At 41.4% G+C, this 17,867-nt stretch overlaps 1 protein-coding gene across 2 annotated transcripts in view; it reads right to left on the reverse strand.

Annotated features, from left to right (window-relative positions):
• NR4A3 (nuclear receptor subfamily 4 group A member 3) overlaps positions 1–17,867 on the reverse strand; it is a 39,667-nt gene continuing 21,800 nt past the window's right edge. For both annotated transcript variants that reach the window (XM_082657367.1, XM_082657368.1), the window contains exons 7-8: positions 15,919–16,097; positions 1–3,250 (exon numbers count right to left, since the gene is read on the reverse strand). In XM_082657367.1, the coding sequence (XP_082513493.1) occupies positions 3,003–3,250; positions 15,919–16,097 (427 nt within the window). In that variant the 3' untranslated portion in view covers positions 1–3,002. The remainder of the gene's footprint in view (positions 3,251–15,918; positions 16,098–17,867) is intronic.

A 17,867-nucleotide genomic window follows, 5' to 3' on the forward strand; every position in this document is an offset into this window, starting at 1 on the left:
TTAATTTAATCATTTAACTTTACATCGTTAATGTACAAGAGCATTTCTTTCAAACACAGGTTAACACACACTAAAGAGCAATGCTGTTAGAGGAGCAGAGAAACTTTGGAAAACTCTGCTCTCTGAAATGAAAGCAAGGCACTCTCCATTAACAGCTGGTGGATTCCTGATTTCCGCCCACAGAAGGCATGTTCGCACTGAGAGAGCTCTCCCACAAGGGAAGAATCACCTGCTTTAATTCTTGCTGTCCTCATCTGAGCTAGTTTGGTCATCCACTCTGTATGAACTTGTGTGTCAACATTAAGGTAAAAAAAGAGACTTGAATTGACAGATGACTTGGTGGAGGGCTCTCATAGTTGTAATAACTATGGAAGACAGAAGAACACTAGCTATAATCTTTATTTTCAGCACTAGTGTCTGGACCTATAACTAAAAACCTTCATTCCTTCCAACCAATCAATATCAGCTAAAAAGTCTTTTCCTTAAATCTGATGGGTGTAAAAATGAAAAGTGACAGCATTTCTCTAGGGCTCTGTTTTTTTGTTTTGTTTTGTTTTTCCTTTACAGACATGACAAAAAAACAAGGATTAACATTCCAAGACTAACAGTGCACAAAAGGGTTATATGTATGCACAGTATTTCTAATTTATCCAAATTCATTTTGAATTTGGTCTGAAGCTACCTTGTATGAAATGTTAGCTTTCCTGATATTTAATAATGTTTTTTATGTTTGCATATAAGCTAAAAAAATTACTGCAAAAGTACTACTTTTTCATGGTAAAATGTAAATAAATATTAGTGGTTATTTCTAAAAGCCTGTTTCCCTATAGGTGCAGTAAATTAAGTAAAAAGACCATGGAAAGAAGAATTAGGTCCTAGTCTCGATTCTGTTACCAGCTGTCTGACTTGGGTAACTCTTTGCCCTTTGCTGGGCCCCAGTTTTCTCCTCTATGAATTTCAGGGTGGGTGGACTAGTTGACAAGTCAGGCCCCTTCTAAGTCTAACATTCCAAGATCCTAACATTCCAAATCCTATCATCTTGATATAAAAATAATAATCTCTCACAAAAGCTCACACAAACATAATACATGATCAAATATCAGAATGACTCTTGGAAAAAAAACATATATGATTTGCTATCTCGGCTATCCTGTGCAGCAATTAGGCAATTCATTTGGCATTTGTTTGATTGTATAATTTAATGACAATATAAACAGCATCGTTTTGTTCTTTTTCCTTTAAAAAGACTAAAGCAAAAATGATTTAAAGCTAACAAAAACTACTGTGACATCAGTTTGACATTCAAAGTTTGTTTCTTAGCAAAATGGCCAAAGATATTTTGACTTGATACAGAGTATATAATATAAAGACTTTTAGACCTAAAAATCTTCAAACGTTATTTGAATTTAGCAAAACATAAGCAAAATTTTAATATCAAAGTGCTAAACAGTACTGCCTTAAAAGTCACTGCAAATGAACCATAAAATAACCGCATGGGAAGTAACATTTATTGTACAAATGGTTAATAAAAAGACACATTATAAATATATATATGTAACCTGCTATATTTATATATATATTTGTTTATTTAATTTCTAATTGGTGTATCCAAGTTCACTGTGAACACCCCATTTAAGTATTCTGTAACTCAGCTTCCAGGAGCTGGTGGTCTTGCAATAAATACAGGCAAAGCTATTACAATATAACGTGCATACAAATGTTTATACAAATAAGGACACTATGCAACAAATTATCTCATAATAATATGGCGTTAACAGTATAAACATACAAAAGGGAGTACGAACACGGAATGTTGAAACGCAGCCCACTAATCCTTTCTAAGTACTTACATTCACACAATTTTTTTTTTATAATAAGACTTGCTTGTTCTCCAAAATTGTCTCTTTAACCGATAACAAAAATTAAATTATATATATTTTAAAAACCTTATTATCCCTGGTGCTTACCCTGTATGATCCATTCCTACTCATTTGCATGTTCTCATCTAGGGTTCAAACGCTTAAAACTCATTGAATGCTCCTGGGCCTTCTGAATGAATGTGTCAGTCGGTTTCTATAATTGAAGAAAGTTTAGGGAACTCCGGCTGGATTTACCGAACATGACAAAAAAAAGCTGTATTCAATCCATCTTATAATCTGAGCCTCCTTTAGGACAGTTGGACAGTCAGGGCAGGGATCTGTATCCATCAAGAATGGCCTAAATTCTTGGATGGACCATACCTCAGAAGGGTTCTAAAGGGCAGGTGGACAAAGCCTCTACTAGGAAAATGTGTCATTTGCTAACATGACTGCCTCCTTTCAATTTCCATATAAAATAAAGGAGAGTTAATAAACAAGACTTAGTAAGACAGCACTTTAAAAATTGCACTTGTATATGGAAGCGAACAGCCATTATAATTTTGCTATGTCTGATTTATAGGTAATCCTCCATCTTTCACCATTTGTTAAAATAAAATAAGGAAGAAAGAAATTAGGAAGAGGGAATTTCTGCTTTGTTTGCACCACATACGTACCCTTGATACAAGAAGTGTACTCTAAAGGGATCAATCTCAAGACACATCCTACCCTGGCGAACAACCCTTGGTTGTTCTTGTTTTTAAATACAAACCAACTATAATTGTATTCCCCAGAAAGAGTTTTAAAACAGTTATTATTATTATTATTTTTTTCCTGCTGGGATAGCATTGTCCAAAAGTGCTTTGTTAGCAATTTCTTAGAAAACCCTCATGAACTATAACCCGCCACACCCCAACCCCAAAGCCTAAATATAAAACACAACCCCAACACAATACTCTGCAAGTTTTCTGGCTTTCAGTTGTAAGGAAAAGTGCCAGAAAAAAAAAAAAAGTCTTTCATTTCTACAGGAGCTTGCTTTTTCTCTTAAGGAAGGACAGAAAATGGTAGGTGTCCAGACCCATCCCTCCGCTGCTTAGCAAGCGGCTGCTAGCGGATGAGGCAGCTCCCTGCTCAGGCTGCTCCTGTTCAGAAAGGCAGGGTATCCAGGAAGAGCTTGTCGATGATGGAAGGTGGAGACACCAAGTCTTCCAACTTCAGGTAGAAGATGCGCTGGAGGCCCAGGGTGCAGATCTTCCGCAGTTCTACCAGGGCACGTAGGACCTTGGGCTCAGTGGGCTCCAAAGCTTGTCCCTTACTCTGATGCTCTTTTAAGCTGCTTGTGATCTTGTTGCATAGCTCCTCCACTCTCTTTGGTTCTTTTAACCCATGTCGTTCTGCACAGGGTTAGAAAAGGATAGAAAAATTTAGGAGGCAGTTACATCTTAAAAAACCCGGAATCCCTGGACTTCCCTGGTGGCGCAGTGGTTAAGAATCTGCCTGTCAATTCTGGGGACACAGGTTCGAGCCCTGGTCCAGGAAGATCCCACATGCCGTGGAGTAACTAAGCCTGTGAGCCACAACTACTGAGCCCGTGTGCCACAACTACTGAAGCCCGCGCACCTAGAGCCTGTGCTCCGCAACAAGAGAAGCCACCGCAATGAGAAGCCCACACACCGCAACGAAGAGTAGCCCCTGCTCAACACAACGAGAGAAAGCCCACGTGCAGCAACAAAGACCCAACACAGCCAAAAATAAATTTTAAAAAAAACCAAACAAACAAACCCTGAATCCCTAATGGAGGCCTGTGTCCTGTTCTGCCAGTTGGGATGGCATTTTACAGTCAAAGTGCCCTCCCTCTTAGAGGTAGTTCATGGCCTTTGGTATTAAACAACAACAGGGATTGAATCCCAGTCCTGTCACTTACTCACTGTGTCCCCTTGAGTAAGTCTCTTAACTTCTGAGCCCCAGTTTCCTTATAAAATGAAGATAATAATCATACCCAATTCAGGGTTTCTGGGAGGATCAGCTTGGGCGTATAATGCAGATGAAGTACACAGTTCCCGTCACAGAGCCACATTGAGTGAGTAACAGAGTGGTTACTATTTTGCACACATTATCTGACTGAGGTCTTACAAAAGCCCCATCAGGAAGCAACTCTTTTTCAGAGTGAAATGGAAACACATCCAGGCAAATGAAAAAATGTTCCCATCTTGACACGCTGGGTTGGTAAGTGTGGCTGTAATTTCCATTTGTTAATGCAAAGGCTGCCCTGCAAGACCTGATACAAAGCGCATTCTTGTATTTTCATGCTAACCAGCTGGAGAAGAATCCAGATTTTCTTTTCTTTGTTCTCCCAGCCCCATACGCCTATTGACCTACACCTGGCACACACCTACACCTGACCTACACCTGGTACAAAACACACGTTCCTCTGCTGTGGAGACGGAAAAGTCAAAGAGAAGAGAGGAGGCCCAGAGGAGGTGGTGCAAGCATTTTATAATGTGGCATACATGAACACCAGTATCTTATATTTTATAAAATAATATATAAATAATCCCCATGTTAAATATTATGATCTCTTATTTTGTAAATAAGGTTAAATGGTTTTCCCAAAGTCACACAGCTGCTAAAAGCTGGGATTTGAACCCAGTCTTCTGAGGCAGACTCTGTCCTCTTGCTCCAGAGCAATGTTGCATCTCCTTGCAAACAGAAAGGAGCATGACATCCAGTACAAATCAATTTGCTCTCCCTCAGCATGTAGGTATCAGAGTCTCTTTCTGAGAGAAGAGAAGGAGAGAAGAGCTTGGCCCCTGTTATCTTAGTCAAAGTTTTCATCTCTTGGTATATTTACATGTAAAATAATAATTCTTGAGAGATGGAAGATCTCCATCCAATGGGAAATCAAGTACTAGTTTTTAATTTTTCCTACATTAATTTTTTTTTTAGTTGGGAATATTTTTGTTAGAAAAGTTAATTCCCCAAATCATCGGAAAAATGAAGCAACTATCTAGACACTTTTTTTTTCTCTTGCCCTAAATAAAAGGAGGCCCAGGAACCAGGAGATCTGCATTCTTCCCCAGCTTGGCTAGTTGTGTATGACTTGGGGAGCGCCTTCCTCTCTAGAGCCCCTATGAAAAGGAAGAGATTGGATTTAATGACCTCTAAGGTCCCTTCCAGCTCTGATGCACATTTGTATATATTTGTAATTATATTAAAGTACAACCATGAAAATTGCCAGCAGCATCTCAGTGGGCTGTAACTTACAGGTTTCTCATCTCAATGCAACATAATATAGAGAAAAGGTGACTGAACTTGGAGTCAGACAGACCTGCGTTCCATTTTTGGTTCTGTTACTTACTAGTCATGTGACCTAATTGCTCTACGGCTCAACATCCTCCTAGGAAAATGGGGATTAAAGGGTGGTAGATACACAAGTCTTTGTTGTAGTCTTCTTCATTCTTTTCTGTGTTTCTTAAATATTACACAATGAATTGAAAGAAAAAGTATGATTATAATAAAGCTCGCCTCCATGGTTTATTGTGAGGTTCAGCTAAGAAGATGCTACATAAAAGTGTTCTGCCAACTGTAGAGTGCTACATGCGTGGCACAGTCAGCCCCTAAGACAATACCTGACACATGGTAAATGGCTGGCAGCTGCAGGGTCAAACAAAGGAGATAAAGTCCCCTGACTCCCAAGGTTTGCAGTGCAGGATTTTGCTTTCCCCTAGGAAGCTATTAACTAATCAGGCCAGGTGCAAAGCTGTCCTCTATGGTTTATCTTTACTAAATACATAGTCCCCTTGTTTTAGTCTCAGAAGAAGCACTCAAGAGTGAACTTCAACTGCAATGGTGCTCTGCCTAAAGTTTTATTTTCCCCCAAAAGCAAAAAAGCTGGCTGCAAATTTGGCAGTAAATTTCAAGAGCTATAAAATGTTCGTAGCCTCTGACCAAGTAATCCCATTCTTGGGAATTTATCTGAAGAAAACACTGAACAGAAGAATAAGACTATATGCATGAAGACATTTGGGGTAGCATTACCTATTTTAAAAAATGGAAAAAGATAAAGGGAAGAAGAATAGGGGAACTGTTAAGTGAAAAATGGTATGTTCTCATAATAGAAGATTCTGTAGACATCAAAAAGGACAAATATGAAGGCTGTGAAGCGACATGGCAAAATATATAATATCACATTAAATAAAGATTAGAATATAAAATGGTATCTAAGCTGTGATTCCATCCATGTAAAAAGTATTTCTGCATGTAGAGAAGGATGAAAGGAAACAGAAAAGTGAAAATATTCATGAGATTGTCAGATAACTCTTTTCCTTTCTTTTAAATATCCAGGTTAATGCTATTGGTATAATAAACAATGTTAAAATAGAACAAACTGGGATTTGGTCCTCTGAGAACCCCTCTAGTTGCTGTAACACGATCAGACAGTCATCTTGCTGATAGCAAATTCTATTAAATACTGAAATATATCAAATTAGGTTCATATGCAGGGAGAGATGCTTTTCCCAGAATAAAATACCGATCCATTGATTTAAGCTTTCCCTTCCTTTCTGTGCCTCATGCCTTGCACTATATTCAAGATCCCATATTCATTATCAGGATAAAGAAACTGAGCAATGTGTGGGCTGGATTTCAGGAGGGGGTTGATTATGGAACCTTGTAACCAGACTTTCTCATGGCCAAACTCACAGAAGGTGCCTCGGAGTTTTCCCTGCTCTCCAACCAGTTGTGACTGCTCGATAACTATGGCAACCATTATTTATTCAGTGAATTCAAGTGGAGATCGATACCTCCTGCCAGCTGGATCAAGCCTAGGCCTGGAATTCCTTGAGGAATTCAGAGACACTCCTGTTAGAAGCCAAGGGCACCTTCTTTGTTGTTTTGAACAGCTACTGGATTTGTGGCTTCTTTACTCTTTCAAAAGGGCTGAGATAAAATTCAGTCTCCAGGCAAACCACTGCCAGCAGTCAGCAAGATTTTCAAATCTCTTGGGAGTCACTAAGTGTCTGGGACCTTCTGAGTAATTTGAAATTCCTTAAAACCCCAATCACTGGCATTTTAGTTTAAGGGACCCCCTTTCATCTTGCAGCTTGGTAAACATGGCTGCAGAGCTGACATACAGAGAGTTCATAAATTCTAGGGGAAATCAGACATTCGGATTTTCCCCCTCCCTAGAGAATTACATACAGATTTCAGCTTAAGATCTTTGTCCACCACTAAATAAAACAAACTTCTCAGTATTTTTTGCATTTTGATCTACAACATTTTTACCCAATACTTCAGTATTTTAACTCAGCTTTATGCACTCAAAACTTTAAAATACAACTTATAGAAATGGTTACATAATGGATTTATATGTCATAACCGTAGAATACATGAATTGGAAAGAATTTGAGTTATTTAGTTCAAACTTTCTCCTAAGACAAGAATTCCCACTATGAGATACCACAAAGACAGTACCTGGCACCAGCTGGACTGGCAGTTCACTATTACACCCTGATAATAAAAATATATTTAATAGCACTTTACATTACATTTTTACCTAGATTATTTTACTGCACCCTCACAATAACCCTGTGAATTAGGCAGGACAAAGATGATCTTTATTTAATGAGTAAGAAGGCTAAGGCACAGAGAGTTAAGTGATTTGCCCATTGGTCAAAATGAACAAGTGGCTAATTTCCTTCACACCAAGTCCAGAGATATTTCTATTGTACCTGGTTGCCTTGAACACTGTTAGAATGTTCCTCCTCTTCCTGAGATTAACTCAGCCTCCCTGTAACTCCCTTCTACTTTCCGTGTACGTAATTAGCTAATTGACTAATTGCTTCTTTCCACAAATATTTGAGTATGTATTCTGTGCCAAGCAATGTTACAGCCACTGGGGTTAGAGCAGTGAACAAAGCAGACAGACAACAGACCGCACTCCTACCCTGCGTGGTGTTAGTATCTAAAGACACTGCTGGGTTCCTGTTCATTCTGGCTATCCAGGCCATAGACATCTCTGCTAGGAGAGAGAGGAAGGCAGGCAGGGGGGAGGAGGAGAGACGGGAGGAAGGGAGGGAGAAGGGAGGAAACAGAGAGAGAGAGATGGAGAGAGAGGGGGAGGGACTGATTGAGTGAAATAATAAAGCTATTTAGGTTTGTGTTCATGTTCTTCCCTCTTCACCTAGTTAACATCTATTCATCCTTTAGATTGCAGATCAAATAATTCTTCAGGGAAGCTTCCCTTTTTACTCCCAGTCTAGATCATGTTCTCCTATGGCATTTTCTCTATTTTTTCCCTTTGAATGATATCAGGTTGAAATCAGATATTTTTGCGACAATTGCCTCCTCCTCCATTAAATGTAAGCTCCATGGGGGCATAGACTGTACTTGCTCATCATTGTATCTCCAGCACCAAGCCTACTACATAGGAGATACCCAATAAATACCTGTTAAGTGCATATGTTAATGGAGGGACCCGTAAACTATATTAAATGAATACTAAACAGGTGGGTTGCTCAGAATAAATATGCAAGCTGGGAGTTATTAAGAAGCTAACAACAGGAAAGAACTTAACAAACTCTAAAACCTACCACATCAGAAGCTTTGGAACCAGGTTTCCTGGATGTAAAGCCTTGCTCTATCACTTATTCGCTGGGTGACTTTGGGTCTGTTTCCACATTCATAAAATAGAGCTAATAATGGTAACTGCCTCATGAGTCGTTGTGAAAATTAGATGAATTAGGATATGTGAAGTATTTGGAACAATGCCTGGCATACAGTAAGTACTTAATAAATATTAGCAAGTATCTTCCACATCCCCAGCTCAACTTTCCCTTCAACTTTCCTTCAAATCAGCCACTTCTGAGTTGGCCTACTAATGATTCCACAATCCTCCCCGTCACTCTCACAATCATCTCTAACAATTTTTCTCCCCGGCTCATATTTAATCCACTGCAAGAACTCTGATTATTATCTCTGCAATGTTCCTTGCACCTATCTTCTCTCAGTCTCACTGCCTCTGGACCAGGTTTTCAATATCTGTTACCTATGTTGTTTTAATAGCTTTTGACTGGTCTCTCTGCTTCCCATCTCTGCTGTAACCCATCTCAGGTCCTTCCAAATCTATTTACTAAAGAACATTAAACAGATAACACAGGCAGAGGCCTTGGCACAGTGCCTCGCACTGAGTATTATAAAATGGTAGTTATTGTTAATTTCATGGAATCCTAATTACCAGTAGATTCCCTTGTCTTTGCTACCCAAGTGTGGTCCCTAGATCAGCAGCACCAACATCACCTGGGAGCTTGTTAGAGTCTCAGGCCTTGCAGAGACTACCTAATCAGAATCCTCAATTTAACAAGATGTCCAGTGATTTGCATGCACGTGAAAGCTGGAGAAGGTCTGTTATAGTCAACCCCAGTCCCCATAAGATGTTTGACCCAGTCTACAACTAACGTTCATTTAGTCTCTGTTTTGTAAACCTCACTCCCCAAGGCAGGAACTCACTGTCCATGGCTGCTTATTCCAATTTCAAATAGTTCTGTCTTTTAGAAAGTTTTTCTTATGTTGAGCTAAATTTTGCCTTCCTACAGTTTCCAGGTCTGCCTCTTAGACCCACACAAGAAATGCCAAATCCTCTTCCTCACGGCAAGGATCAGGGGATGAGGAAAGGGGTGATGATACCATCAGGAGCCTCAATAAGGAAAAGCAACTTTTGATTTTGAGCAGGTCTCCACACAGGCCAACCCAGCAACAGCAATAATACAGGTCCAGCCAAAGGAGAAGGAGAGGCGAGCAACTGGGGAGAGATGTGTGTGTAACTCAAACACCAACTAACAAACAGAACTTCCTGCTCGGAGCTCTACTTCTTTCTCTGGGAAGTCATCTCACTGCTACTTCTCATGTCATAATAACATCCTCTACTGACAGGCAGTCCCAGAGACACTGAGCCCACGCTGATCAGGAAACCACAAGTCGGTCAGCAACCTGTGCTCAGGCTGTGATAGTGCTTTTCAGTCAGTCTGTCTGTCTCTGATCTATTAGAGCAGGTGTCTGTCTCCCCAGGGAGACCACAAACTCTTGGAGGGTAAGGGATTTTATGCCTGGCACATAGAAGATGCTCATTAAATATTACTGAGTCAATCTGAATTGAAATAAGGTAGTTCTCAGGAATTCTAACTATTTTCTACTAACAAAGTGGTGGGCTAAAAATAAATAATTCAGATTTTCCTAATTTGGGAAACTTTCTGCTATTCACAATTAACCCATTCATTCAACCAATATTTGCTTTGTGCCAGACACCTTTCAACGCTAAAGTAATTTTAAAGATGAGTAAGGCTCTCCCTGCCCTTAAGAAACCCTGGGTCTAGCTGGAAAAGAAAGACACAAAGAAATTGCTTAATGTGATGTGCGTAAACAATTGTAGGGATTCATCAACATTTTTATGGATTCATAGAACAGCTAGCTCTTCCTGGAAGTAAAACTCCTACCATTTAGGATAATAATAATAAAGGTTTGTCTAATCTTTTTTTCTGCAAAGTATACATTAGCTCATTCAATCTTTACAAGAAACCTACAAGTAGACATTATCATCCCTGTGAAAAACGACAAAACTGAGATTCAGAGAGGGTAAGGAACTTGCCCAAACTTGCAGAGCTAGGAAGTAAGCAGGGTGAAGACTTGAACTCAGCTCTCCAATCTCCAAATCTCATGATAACCTTTCTCCACTACCTTTTAAAAAAAACAGTATGGCCCTGCCAAGTTTTACACTTAGTTTTCCTTGCAATGTAGCCGATGGCTATATGTGATATAAAAACAGAGTAACCAGGTAACCATTTAGAGAGAACAGTGGAGCTCTGGGAAGACAGGTGGTAGAGGGTGTGGCAGGGTCAGCCACCTGCCAGGGTCTGCCATGTCACTGTTTCATTGCTTTCTGCCTCCTCCTCAGTCTCAGAATTCATGTTCCAATAAGACAAAGAAAAAGACTACAGAAAGAAAAGAGCATTTTCTACCTGACGGAAGACATGAGTAGGGAAAGAAAGCCACGGGGAACATTCTTTTAGTGTAGTGTTTTGCAAAATGGCATTTGGGCACTCAAGTTCCCTCCACCATCTGGTCCAAAATTGCCTTTCCAATCTTATTTCCCTTTTTACTATATGGGAAATGCATTTTACTCTGAGGTTAGGTCATAATTCTAGGCCATAAGATAAATATTACATAGAATCAATATTTTCTCCTGAAAATTCTTTACATTTCCCCAAAGTGCAGGACACACTCTCAGCTCTCACCACCAGAAGCAGAGAGACCATGGCCCACAGTGGATTCATGTCTTCTCTCTCACGCTCATTCAAAGACATAAAATCATCAAATGTAATAACTTGTACTCTTTTAATTTTTCTGTTCTTTCTACTGAGATTATATATAGGATTTAAAAGATACATAATGCAACTCCACCCTACTTGCTTTTCCCCAAAATGTGTTGAAGTGTTCCACTGCCATGCCCTTGCTATGCTGTTTCCTCCGTCTGGAATGTCCTTCCTCTAAATGGTCTCATTTCTTGATACCACCTCCTTGGGAAGCTATTCATGACCAGCACCTCCACTTTTCTTCACCTGCAAAGTGCTAGCAGTAGTCTGAACTTCCCCTGCACTTTTAAGGACCTGAGCACTCACCACCACACACTGAGTTCACTACATCATCATCATATATGACTTCCTAGTAGACCATACACTTTCTGACAGCAGAATTCACACATGACTCATCTTTGCATCCCTAGGGACTGCCACCATGCCCCACAAATAGTAGGTCTTCAGTATTTACTCAGTGAATGGATACTTATAATATAGTAATTCCACACTAACTTTCTATCTGGGGGGCTTCTTACTTGTTATACATAATTAACTGCAACTAGATACCACCTCATTGATATTCCATCAGAAGCAAAGCATTTCCATTACTGCTATGTCAGGAATATGTCACTGGAAAAGGGTAGATGAACTGGGGACCTAAAAACATTTGACAGCCACAACTGTGGGGAATTCCCTTTCACTGTGCGAAAGGAGAGTGATCTGAAAGAAACCATTTCCTGCCCCACCTCACCACCTAGTTTTTCACCAGGGCACATAAAGAGAGGTGGAGGAAGAGGAAAAAAAAGAATTAGGAAACAAAGTCATGTTTGTACAAACTACCAATACTGTCCAGATTCTCAGAACCTTCCTGGAAAGCAAGACTGGTTAAATGTCTAAGACCCCATTTCCTTTTCATGAGTTCTGTGTGGTTTGGAGCAGAAGATTTTGGGATGAATTTTCTGCTGTCAATAGCCCAACTGATATTTGACAAGCACCCTTTATGGTCAATGGAGCTTATTTAGAAGTCAAGATTTCAGGGTAGCCCATATTCAAATGAAAATTAATATCCACAACAATGTGCACTGCTGTTGCTCAGGCATTGCCTTTGCTGCCATTTCCTGATGCTTTCACACATTTCAAACCCCCTCCGAACCAGCAAATCACAAAGAGAGTTCTGCGAGATCCAGAAATGAGAGAAGAGGCCTTCTTTTTCTTGTGTGTTATAACCACAGCACCTGTAACACCCAGCTCCGCACAGGCTGCAGGACTGAGCACAGGATCTGGATACAGCCCATCAAGGACCGGGCCCATTGTAAGTGCCCAGTAACTGCAGCTGAATTCCTTTAATATCGCTGTCCTTCTTTGAGCCTCTCTCAAGCATCCGAAGAGATATTCACCAAACACACTGCTTCTAAGGCCACCACCTGATTCCTCATGACACTGAGTTTGATTTTGGACCACCTAGGGTTTGCAGAAGGGGCAGGCGTGTGCCTCATTTGAGGGAGTCCCTGTTACCATCCCTCCAGGGTAGTGGATAAGTGGATAAGTGGATAGTGGGTAAGTGGATAAGAGTGCTTATTCTGAATCCAGTTTAGCTACATCACAAACCTAATTTTCTGTAATCCTTACTGCCACCAGAGGCAATAGATATTATTCCCCCCATTTTACAGATGGGGGAACTGAAGTTCAGAGAAATGCATTTCTCAATAGTACGTACTTATTAAATACGCGATCCCAGATTCTAACCTGGGGATGGTGGTCTCCAAAATCCTTGCAATTTCTGCCATGCCAAACTGCTTCCTCCCTGAGCATGCCTCTACATAGATAGGCAGTGGATGAGCAGCTATAACTGCCGGACACACAGTAAACTGGAGGCAGAGACAAGACTAGCAACCACCTTCTCCTAATTCCTAGTTTGTATTCTGTGCACTGAACTGCCGATCTCTCCAGGTTGGGATTGCCTGGCACCCACCCGCATGCTGTGACCTCACTGTTGTCTATTAATTTCTACTTAAAGGGTAAAACAAAAAAAGATGTAGGCCTCGGGCCCTCCTCTTAAACCACAACTCTCACACCTGGACTGGCCTTTTCCCTCTTAGTCTCTTTCCTGCTAAAATCTGTGCTCAAAACCAGCCGTCAGGGTAGACCTCTCTAAAATGCAAGCCTGGCCATGACGCTCATCTCTGTGGATCCCCCACTGCTCTCAAGATAACCCCCAATCTTCTCACCTAAGTGTAAAAGCTTCTTCATGCCCTGCCCCACCCTAACCTATCACACCAGTCTCATTTCCCATCACTCTATTTTTTTACACATTTCCTTCCTGAAATGTATGACAGCCGTATTTTCAATGGCTTTAGCACATTTTTATTTATGCCTAGAATTCTCACTCCTTCCATTTTAGCCTGGAGACATCCTAAGCTTTTATCAAAGACCAGCTCACATTACCTCTTTTTTTTTCCCCCGGTTTGGACATATTTACTTCTTTTTAAAAAATTTTTATTGGAGTATAGTTGATTTACAGTGTTGTGTTAGTTTCAGGTGTAGAGCAAAGCAAATCGGTTATACATATACATATATCCACTCTTTTTTTAGACTCTTTTATGTTACCTCTTTTGAGAAGACCACCCCCTACCATGGGTCTCTTAGCACTTTGTACCCACTCTCACATCCCCACCATAGCACTCAGCACCTTGTATCACATGGATTCTTTTGCATATTCTATCTCCTCTAGGGATGTGTTATCATCTCTGAAAGCCCACTGACTTGCAGCAGAGTACCTAGATCAGGGGACACTTGTTGATATACTAGACTCAAAACCCATTTCCATAGAGACATGGCAATGTGCTGGCTTTATTCACAGAAAGCAAAGGTTGGCTCTACTTTTTGTGTCTGTTTTTCTAAATTAACTAAATTTCATACTTTCTAGTTTTGAAGGTTTAACTGTCCTAGGAAGAGGTGAATGGTTTTAAAATTGAACTGAAGACCTTTAGTTGAAAGGTAGCCTTTGAGCCAATTTCATTTCAGTACTGCTGGAGAAATATGTCTGTGCTTTAAATGGGTTTATTTTCTTCAGGTGCTCCCTTACGTTGCCATTTGAAAGCCCCCTTAATCAAATCCATACTCTTGGAGACAGAGTTTCTTTTTGTTTTGTTAATGGCTCCCTTGGAAGTCTCTGGAACCCTCACAAAAGAAGGGAGTTTCTCATCTAGCATCAAAGACCAGGAGGAGTCAGGTTCCACTTGGAATACTAAGGGAACATGCTAGTGTCCTATTCCTCCCACAGCGCATGCTTTTACTCTTCTTGACCTTCACGTAAACCATTAAATGATGAACCAGCTTAGCCTCTTAAGGTACTCAGACACATCTCACTTTAGCTAACGGATGTCCCAAGAAGGTGCATATAGACAATGCATCAGAAAGAAGGCCCATCTGTGCCACAGGATGCATCTGGTCCTCTGTGAAACTCATCACCTGCCTGAAAAACATGTTTTCCACGGCCAAGAGTGTAGCAAGAATCTGAAATTTAATCCTCAGTCCAACGGCCTAGCCCGTACTGGGGTCTGACGAAAAGGATGGGAGGTGCACCCCTGGTCTGGCTAGCCTCTTCTGGGGCCTCCATCTACTGTCACTGTCTCACCAGGCCCCCGTTTGATCAAGAAGGATGAGATCGAACAGGAAACTCTGAAAGGGTAAAGGGGCAAAGGGGAGCTGGGGCCTGCAGCCTCCAGCAGCCACAGGGAGATGGTATCCCCTCTCTTACCCACTGTGCCTTTCTCTTTCTCTCTCATTCTGCCTTGGAATCCTTTATCTCCCAAAGGATAGAGAGGGAGAGACACATAGGGGGAGAACGGCATAACAAAGAAGTTGAATATATTTTAGGCTTCTGCTTTTAACCCTTCAAAATCGTTGAGTTAAACCATTTTTGCTTTATATGAATATCCATTTTCCTCAGTCCTCTGCCAATCAAAGTTGCTAAATAAAGCTGTAAATAAATAAAGGTGTATTTTATGTGCGTGCAGTTCTTTGGTTTTACTTTGGGTTACTAGCCAAGGACTGGGGAAAGGGGAAGACTCGCCCCTCTGCCCCACAGGAACAGGCTGGTTAAGGTAATCTTCCTTCAAAACTCCCTGTAAAAATAACCCTGAAGCAGAGAGTCCAACTGCCCACAGAGGTCCTGTGGAAACTTAGATTTTGATATATTGGGTTTGTTGACAATAACCAAATAGACTGGGAATCCTCTTTCCTAGAAGTTCATGACAATAAGTTGCAGGTGTATGTCTCTTGTTTTTTTTTAAATTAATTAATTAATTTATTTTTGGCTGCGTTGGGTCTTCATTGTTGTGCACGGGCTTTCTCTTGTTGCGGAGCACAGGCTCTAGGCGCATGGGCTTTGGTAGTTGTGACTCGCGGACTCTAGAGCACAGGCTCAGTAGTTGTGGCGCATGGGCTTAGTTGCTCCGCGGCATGTGGGATCTTCCCGGACCAGGGCTCGAACCCGTGTTCCCTGCATTAGCAGGCGGATTCTTAATCACTGCGCCACCAGGGAAGTCCCTGTCTCTTGTTTTAAACTAGGGTAAACAGCAGATTTCAGCAAAGTGGCAATCAGTTTCCTAATTTCTTGTGTGTGTGACAGCCAAAGCCAGAATCTACCATAAGCCAGGAAAGGAGAGAGAGGGGGACAAAGTCCCTTCAAGTCACGGCAGGGTGGTGCTTACCTGTGATCATGCTCAGTGCTGACAGGCAGGCTAAGGCTTGGATATCAAGGTTCAGGCTCTGCAAACTTAAAGAAAAGTCTTTAATGGAGTCGAGCCACTCCCCAAATCCACGAAGGCACTGAAGTCGATGCAGGACAAGTCCATTGCAGAACACAAACTTATCTTCAGCAGTGTTTGACCTACGAGAGAAAGTCGTGGTGGGTGAGGGACAGAGACACATTAAATAGGTCTGTTCAGTCTGTCCAGTGGGATAACATCATAACACACAGGCACCCACACAGTCTTGGGGCAGCGTCCAAAACCCAGCGTGGTGCTGTGAAACCTGCCCAGACGCCCTCCATGAACAAGACTGTGCTCCTGGGATAAACAACCACCACCAGGTGCCTGCTGACTTCCCTGGGGAGCCTCAGCCCTGGGGATGCTCAGGGTAGGGCGTCTGCTCTCTTATTGCTACAAGCAGCTGCTGGCTCATCCTGGGACTCATGGATGGTGGGAGTGAAGCCCAGTGCCCAGTACTCTCTGCAGTGAACACGAGACTGTTCCCTTCAGTGCTCCTTCGCACTTCGCTCCTTCAACTTCCCTTTCATTTCCTTAAATGTCAAAAACTGATAAGGCCCGAGGCTAGACACTAAAATTCCATTGTGCAGACTCTAAAAACACCAAGTTCCTGCAAGCGCCAGAAATCAATGACAAACTAACAGTGGTCTAAAATAAAAACAGTCCTTATTTTGTATTACATTCTCTGCTTTAAACAGTGGGGCTGTAGAGGGTTATTTCTCAACCCATCCAGATAGTTTATATTATGTCCATAGCCATCCCATTCTTTTCTAATGAAAGGTGCCCTGGAACTTCTAGTGAGCACCACTTCGCTGTGGGGCCTTGGGCACTCCTTTAATCTTTCTGAGTTTCCTCTTCCTTATCTATCAAACAGGAATTATAATTGCTACCTCCAAAGAGTGTTGTGGGAATTGAATGAAATAAAGGATTTGAAAGCTCATGCACAATGCCTGGTATACAAGAGGCCAATGAGTGTTAGGTATAACTAGTTCTGAATTCTAGGTGGTCCTTACCTTACTCATAAATTCCTTTAATTTTCAAATCTCTTGCCACATATTTCTCTCTCTTGGCCTTCTTCATTAACAAGTTAATGTCTCTTTAATTGTGCTTCTTGGATGAACAGCTTTATTCGTTCATTCACTCAGGAAGTATTTCCTGAGCACAAAGCCTGTGCCGTTCCTTAGCCAGACACTGGAGAACACCTGGTAAATAGGGCCTCTATGGTGCCTGCTCTCATGGAGCTTATCACCTACTTAATCCTTTGCTGCCTGCCTAATAGATGGTAGTCACATTGCTGGCTCAGCGTGGCTCCTGCACACACAGGACTGTAACTATGCTAACCACTGGCAGTCTAGTAGTAACTCCACCTCAGTCTCTCCCACAGATCCCTCCACAGAGGGACACATGGGAGCCGAATGATTCACCCTCAGGGTTTAAAACCCAGACCTCAGAACACCAGCATGAGAATCGCTGGAGCATGACTTAAAAATGCAGATTTCTGGACTTCCTTCAAGGTAGATCCAAACCGAAATAGCTGGGAATGAGGCATGGGAATTTGCACTTTAAGTGAGAGTTTCTGGTAGTATGGTATGAAACTGGGGAGGGGGTGGTAGGGAAGACAAAGAGGGGAAAGGTGATGATTTTTCCTATAAAATTGGTAACGTGTTGGTACCATCTCCTATAAATATATAACTAAAAGGAAGCAAGGAAGATGAAATTTAAAATGCTAATGTGGACTTTAAGAGAGAAGCTTAGATCCCAGGTTCTAGCTTTTAGAAAAATCAGTTCCTTTTTGTGTTTGGTGTCATTGAGTGTCATAAGCTGAACCAAATCTTTTGATCCAGAAGCTATTCTCTTGGAGTAAACACTGGGGGCTGAGAAGCTGTGGGAAC

This window comes from Grampus griseus, assembly GCF_964374135.1.
Source record: "Grampus griseus genome assembly, chromosome: 6".
In the NCBI taxonomy this organism is placed as follows: Eukaryota; Metazoa; Chordata; class Mammalia; order Artiodactyla; family Delphinidae; genus Grampus; species Grampus griseus.